This window comes from Ustilago hordei, assembly GCF_900519145.1.
Source record: "Ustilago hordei strain Uho2 genome assembly, contig: UHO2_contig_04, whole genome shotgun sequence".
NCBI classification, from domain to species: Eukaryota; Fungi; Basidiomycota; class Ustilaginomycetes; order Ustilaginales; family Ustilaginaceae; genus Ustilago; species Ustilago hordei.
This window is the reverse complement of record NW_024545261.1, coordinates 7,226-14,123: the sequence shown is the minus strand read 5'-3', so window position 1 is coordinate 14,123 and position 6,898 is coordinate 7,226. Positions and strand designations below refer to the sequence as shown.

General features: G+C 51.9%; 1 protein-coding gene across 1 annotated transcript; it reads right to left on the bottom strand.

Moving 5' to 3' along the window:
- Positions 1-2,752: 2,752 nt before the first annotated feature.
- On the bottom strand, positions 2,753-3,574 carry UHO2_02334 (uncharacterized protein; the record flags this gene model as incomplete). The annotated part of the gene is made up of 1 exon (XM_041555122.1): positions 2,753-3,574. One exon carries the CDS (start codon positions 3,572-3,574, stop codon positions 2,753-2,755), a length of 822 nt encoding a protein of 273 aa, XP_041411056.1.
- Positions 3,575-6,898: the final 3,324 nt, after the last annotated feature.

Here is a 6,898-nt window from a genome sequence, read left to right as displayed (position 1 = left end):
GCAATCTACAGGAGCGCAATCGAGAGCAGAGCAGTAGAGAGGAGCTCTATCGACAAGAGCGCAATCGACAGAAGTGCAATCGAGAGGAGCTCAATCGAGAGCAGAGCAAGAGAGAGGAGCGCAATTGACAGGAGTGCAATCGACAGGAGTGCAAGAGAGAGGAGCGCAAGAGAGAGGAGCGCAATCGAGAGGAGCGCTCACTCTGCTGGAGCAGCACAATCAAGAGCAGCGCAATCGACAGGAGCACAATCAAGAGCAGCGCAATCAAGACGAACGCAATCGACAGGAGCGCAATCGACAAAAGTGCAATCAACAGCAGCTCAATCGACAGGAGCGCAATCAAGAGGAGTGCAAACGACAGGAGCGAGCACTCTGCTGCAGCAGCGCAATCGAGAGGAGCGCAATCGACAGGAGCTCACTCGAGAGCATAGGAAGAGAGAGGAGCGCAATTGATAACAGCACGGAGCTCAATCAAGAGCAGCACAATGGACAGGAGCGCAATCGAGAGCAGAGCAATCGACAGGAGCGCAATCAACAGGAGCGCAATCAAGAGGAGCGCAATGGACAGGAGCTCATTGGAGAGGAGCGCAATTGACAGGAGCGCAATCGAGTGAAGAGCAGCAGAGAGGAGCGCAATCAAGAGGAGCGCAATCAAGAGGATCACAATCAAGAGGAGCGCAATCAAGAGGAGTGCTATCAAGAGAAGAGCAATCGACAGTAGCGCAATCGAAAGCAGAACAATCGACAGGAGCGCTGTAGAGAGGAGCGCAATCGAGAGCAGGGGAGGAGAGAGGAGCGCTCCACTGCTGGAGCAGCACAATTCAGAGGAGCTCAATCGACAGGAGCGCAATTGAGAGGAGCGCAATCGAGAGACGAGCAGCAGTGAGGAGCGCAATTGACAGGAGTGCTCACTCTGCTGCAGCAGCGCAATCAACAGGAGTGCAATCGACAGGAGCGCAATCAAAGCGAGTGCAATTAAGAGGATCGCAATCGACAGGAGGGCTCACTCTGCTGGAGAAGCACAATCGAAGGAGCAAACACTCTGCTAGAGCAGCGCAATTGACAGGAGCGCAAATCGAGCGCAATTAAGAGGAGCGCAATTGACAGGAGCGCAATTGACAGGAGCTCAATTAAGAGGAGCGCAATCGACAGGAGCGCAACTGAGATCAGAGCATTCGAGAGGAGCGCTCACTCTGCTGCAGCAGCGCAATCGAGAGGACTGCTCACTCTGCTGGAGCAGCACAATCAAGAGCAGCGCAATCGACAGGAGCTCTATCGACAGGAGCACAATCGACAGGAGCGCAATCGACAGGAGCTCATTGGAGAGGAGCGCAATCGACAGGAGCGCAATCGAGAGAAGAGCAGAAGAGAGGAGCTCAATCAACAGGAGACCAATCGACAGGAGCACAGTCGACAGGAGCACAATCGACAGAAGTGCAATCGAGAGGAGCCCAATCGAGAGCAGAGCAAGAGAGAGGAGTGCAATCGACAGGAGTGCAATCAACAGGAGCACAATGGACAGGAGCGCAATCGAAAACAGAGCAATCGAGAGGAGGTCACACTCTGCTGGAGCAGCACAATCTGGAGGAGCTCTATCGACAGGAGCGCTCACTCAGCTGGAGAAGCACAATCGAAGGAGCAAACACTCTGCTAGAGCAGCGCAATCGAAAGGAGCTCAATCGACAGGCACGGAATCGAGAGCAGAGCAGGAGAGAGGAGCGCAATCAACAGTAGCGCAAGAGAGAGCAGAGCGAGATAGAGAAGCGCAATTGAGAGGAGTGCAATCGAGAGGAGAGCAATCGAGAGGAGTGCAATCAAGACGAGTTCAATAGACAGGAGTGCAATCGATAGGAGCACAATTCGAAGCACCGAACACTATGCTGGAGGAGCGCAATCGACAGGAGTGGAAGAGAGAGGAGAGCAATCAACAGGAGTGCAAGAGAGGAGAGCAATCAACAGGAGCGCAAGAGAGGAGTGAAATCGACAGGAGCTCGATCGAGAGCAGAACACTATGCTGGAGGAGCGCAATCGAGAGACGAGCAGCAGAGAGGAGTGCAATCGACAGGAGCACAATCGACAGGAGCGCAATTGACAGGAGCGCAATCACGAGGAGTGCAATTGACAGGAGCGCAAGAGAGAGAGGAGCGCAATTGAGAGGAGTGTAATCGAGAGCTTACAAGGGGGTTCCATTTTTAAATCGAGTAGGGTTGCTTAATCAAAGTTGTAGTACTACCCAAACTATGCATGTTTCATTATCCAACCCTACTCCAGTTGAGTAATAAAATTTTCCGATACAGCTTGGTGAAGTTGGGCCTGGTACGAGTCAGGTCATTGAAATATTGATATTTTTGACATGCACCCATAATAAAAGTTGTTGCTCTATACACCAATAAGAGTGTCCTAGACTGTCATGATGATAGACCAACTTGTTGTGGAGCTGTGGCCAACTTTGCATTTTTGAAATTTTGGCCAAAGCTGCAAGGGTCCCCCCTTGGAGGGGTAGGATATGGACCACCTCAGATCTTTATGCTACCTTAATGAACATTGTAGACACATGCTAGGAGATGATGGATACAGAGTTTCAGACAGGAGTGAAGTCTGGTCATTGAGATATGGTGACTTGTGTTGGCCAACTCTAACCCTACTTGGTGACATGTAACAGTCATGACCAGCAGAGGTTGTTGGCTATTTACAAGGGTGTTTCTTTGGGCTTTGTGAGGAGTGCTATGTACATACAGTCTGGTCAGTCTGATCACAAGCTCAGGATCTCATAGTGGTTGCCACCCAGGTGGATGAGCCCCTGGTATGGTCCACCAGCTCCACCTGGGTAGGTGGTGTGGAGGTCATGCTGGTCAGAGTACACCCACAGGCTGCAGTGGTGTGCCTCTGCGAGTCCCAGGAGGGTGAGCTCATCTCCCCAGGTGCCTTCCTTGGCCATCTGGTCCAGCCAGGCACCAGGTCCAAGGTGACCACTACCCTCTGCAGCAAAGGTGGCCACCAAGTATGGTTGGCTATGGAGCCACTCCACTGCATCTTTCCTGACCTCCATGTGGTGGTCCTGAGTACCATAGACATGGTAGCTGACAGCCCTAAAAAGACAGTTACCATCTGGCTTGATTGTGGTGGACCGCTTGACCCTTGGTAGATGTGGTACCTCCACCATACCATCCATTGGGACAATAGTGTTGAGCATGGGCACCCAGTGGATCTCCAAAGACATCTCCATGGCTGTTGTAGGGTCCTGGACCATCTTGGAATGCAGCTGCATGGTGGTGGTGGCAGCTGGAGCCTCTGGAGTGGGCAGATGCTCCACTGTGGTGATTGGCTCAGCTGGGGAGGGAGACCAAGTTGACTTGGCAGGGGCTGGCAGGAACTCCTCTGGCAAGATCAACTCATCCTGGGTAACAAGCTGGAGGATATGCTCCCTGGCCTGGGACTGGTTCAGCTTTCTGCCACACACTGAGCACTTGATTTGGAACTGTTGGGCTTGACCATCCCATGTGTATGTGTAGCCTGGGTCAGGGCAGGCATGGCATTGCAACTGCTTCCTGAGTGCTGTGAAGAGTGCCTTCATGGCTGGCACACCCTAGCCCTAGCCCTAGCCCTAGCCGGTGTGTCTTGCTTGTGGGCAACGCACAATTGCGCTCCGCCAAATTCGAAATTCACACGACTGCGTTGACCCCCAACACACTCGAAATTTACACTGCTCAAGTGCTGCAACGCAAACAAATTTATTTTCGCTGGAGCAGCGCAAATTGAGCAACGCACAGCTGGAGCAACGCACTCACAGCTGGAGCAATGCACTCACAGCTGGAGCAACACAATCTGAGCAGCGCACAGCTCGAGAGCAACGCACTGTTCGAGAGCAACACACAGCTCAAGAGCAACGCACTGCTCGAGAACAACACACTGTTTGAGAGCAACGCACTCACAGCTGGAGCAACGCACTCACAGCTGGAGCAATGCACTCACAGCTGGAGCAATGCACACTCTGCTGGAGCAATGCAATCTGAGCAGCGCACAGCTCGAGAGCAATGCAGAGCTCCAGCACAACTCTTGCACTTACACCCCACAACTACTCAGCCTTACAACTCCTTTGTCGACATCATGAGCCTCCTTTGCACTCTTAGCCCTTTGTTCTTGCTGCCACTACTTCTCATCATCACCGCACAACATAATCACCACTTGTCTTCATCAGCTGTTGTTCTCTCTCATGCTCACACCTCACTACCACTCTGCCTTACAACACCTTTGTCGACATCATTTCTCTCTCACACTCACACCTCACTACCGCTCAGCCTTACAGCACCTTTGTCGACATCATTTCTCTCTCACGCTCACACCTCACTACCAATCAGCCTTGCAACACCTTTGTCAACATCATCAGCCTTTGTCCTTTATGCTCTCACACCTTTGTCGACATCATTAACCTTTGTTCTTACACTCTCACACCTTTGTCCTTTATGCTCTCACCCCTTTGTTCTTGCCACTGCTGCTTTTCTCACCATCACCACACATCACCATTGCCACTTGTTTCCTCCAGGCCTTTGCTCATCATCAATCCTTAGTCGATCTTCAACCCTTTGTTCTCATCATTGCTTTGTTGCACATCACCTTTCACATCACCGCCTGTACTCTATTCCCACACTCAGCAATCCAATGTTGTTGTTCCCCATCATCATTGTGTGTGTGTCTGCACATGCATCCTTTGACTTTGTCATTGCCAACACCTGAGCTCCTCAGCATTAGCATATATACCAGCCCTCTTTCACAGCTATGGCAAGTCTCCTCAACGCTCACATCTCTCAGCACCATACCACACCAGCAACATCTAGCTCTTCTTGCTGCTAACACCAACCACAATCTACAATGTCTCAATCATCTTCCATCTCCATTGGTGCCAGCATCAACACTGCTGCTGCAGTCAGGTACGTGCTATTATCCTCTTCCTTTGCCTCTTCCTATTGATCTCCAACTGACCAGTCTCTGTCTCTTACCGAGCTTTGCTGTCACTGTCACAGTAGCAGCATCAACCCCTTCACTGAAAGCCAAGTTCCTCTTGCCATCATCAAGAACCTTGCGATGCACAGTGCCAATGCTCTTTCAAACCCTGATGATGCTTTCCCATCTCCAGTAGCTGATGACCTCGCTCCTTCTGATGCCATCAACAGTGATGATGACTTGTATGTACACTGCTTCTCTCTCCAGTGTATCTTCTTGATCAGCATCAACTGACGTCACTTGTGCTATCTATGCTCTCCTTGTCATCAACAGCACTTTGCCGCTCCCTGCTGCCAACCAGACTGCTCTTGCTGCTCCAGTTGATCTGAAGGTTGCCAACCAGCTTTGCAGCTTCTGCCTCCGCCTCCTCCAGCACCCTTCTCTTCTCCTCTGCACTCGCCCTGAGTGCACTCACCACCTGCCGCTCATCCCAACCTATGCCAATGTGTCTCAGCACCTCAAGTCCCACCATCATCTGCTCACCAAGACTGGCATCAAGCTGTTGGAGGAGACACTCCTTACTCTCGACCTTGTCAGCCCTGCTACTGTCAGCATCAACACCAATCTACTCCCCATCAACCTCATCAAGGAGCTTGATACATTTGATGGCTACTGTTGCAGTATCTGCGAGTATGCTGTCAAGTTGAGCTCCTCTGCATACAAGCACCAGTGCAGCAGCCATGATGGCAAGGCTTCTGTCATCCACCCTGTTCTCATTCAGCCCATCTTCACCAGTGGTCCCTTCACCCGCTATGTGTGGGTCTTCAACAGCAAGCTCGAGCCTACACCCCCTCCTGTTGCCTTCAACATCAACACCAACATCAACACAGAGGAGGACACAGCTTTCAAGGAGCAGCTGGAAGCATTCTTTGCCAAGGATGCAGAGCTAATGGCAAAGGCAGATCTGGACATGGAGGGCATTCAACCACGAACTGTGACTGGCAATCTCAGCCCATGGCTCAAGCAGCTAGGCTGGCAGGAGTACTGGGCTGGCAAGCCAGTGGCGGCCATTGGTTCCCTTGGCTGCAACCCTCACAAGTGGCCAGGTGCCCACCAGGACTTCCTTCACTGGCTGCTTGGCATGACACAACAGTGTATGCAGCAGTGGATGGAGGCACTTCTTCAATCTGGCCGCCAGGTGCAGCAAACTGTCATGGGCCTGGATGCTCAAGAAGCAGGAGGGTCACTGGTTCATATGGACGGAGCACAGGTATCGAAGACCTAGTCGATACCAGTAGAGAGCATGGTCGTAGTGCAGTCTCCATGGAGACCATGGACTCCTATGGATTCACATGCAAAGGAGCACTGAGCCCATATGCGAGGAGGACCAGGCACAGCCACGAGGAGGACCAAGCTCAAAGAGCAGGCGCAGCCATGAGGAGGACCAAGCTCAGATGGTTACCACTCAGGGGCTTGAGAGACAGGAAGTCGACACAGGTCATGAGGAGGAGGAGCAGTGTCGAAGAAGTCGACACAGGTCATGAGGAGGAGGAGCAGTGTCGAAGGAGTCGACACAGGTCATGAGGAGGAGGAGCAGTGTCGAAGGAGTCGACACCACTCAAGAGGCACAGGGGTGCCAAGCAGGAGAGGCCCCTGAGCAGTACTCGATGAAGAAAGTACTCTCTGGAGAGAGAGCAGGAGCAGCATCGCTGGCGATGCTGTGAAGAGGTATATAACCATGCTTTCTCATCATCATAGGTCAAGTGGATCCCCATCCACTCTACTCACCATAACTAGTTATCACTTCAGCATAAGTATACATTAGTTTCAGTCAGCATAGCAGCAATCTATCAAGGTTGCTCCTCATCGTAGTGTGTGTGTTGTATCACCACTACCTGACGTCCGAAGGCGCCCATAGCAGGTTAGCGGTCCGGATATAGATAGAACCGAAGGCAGT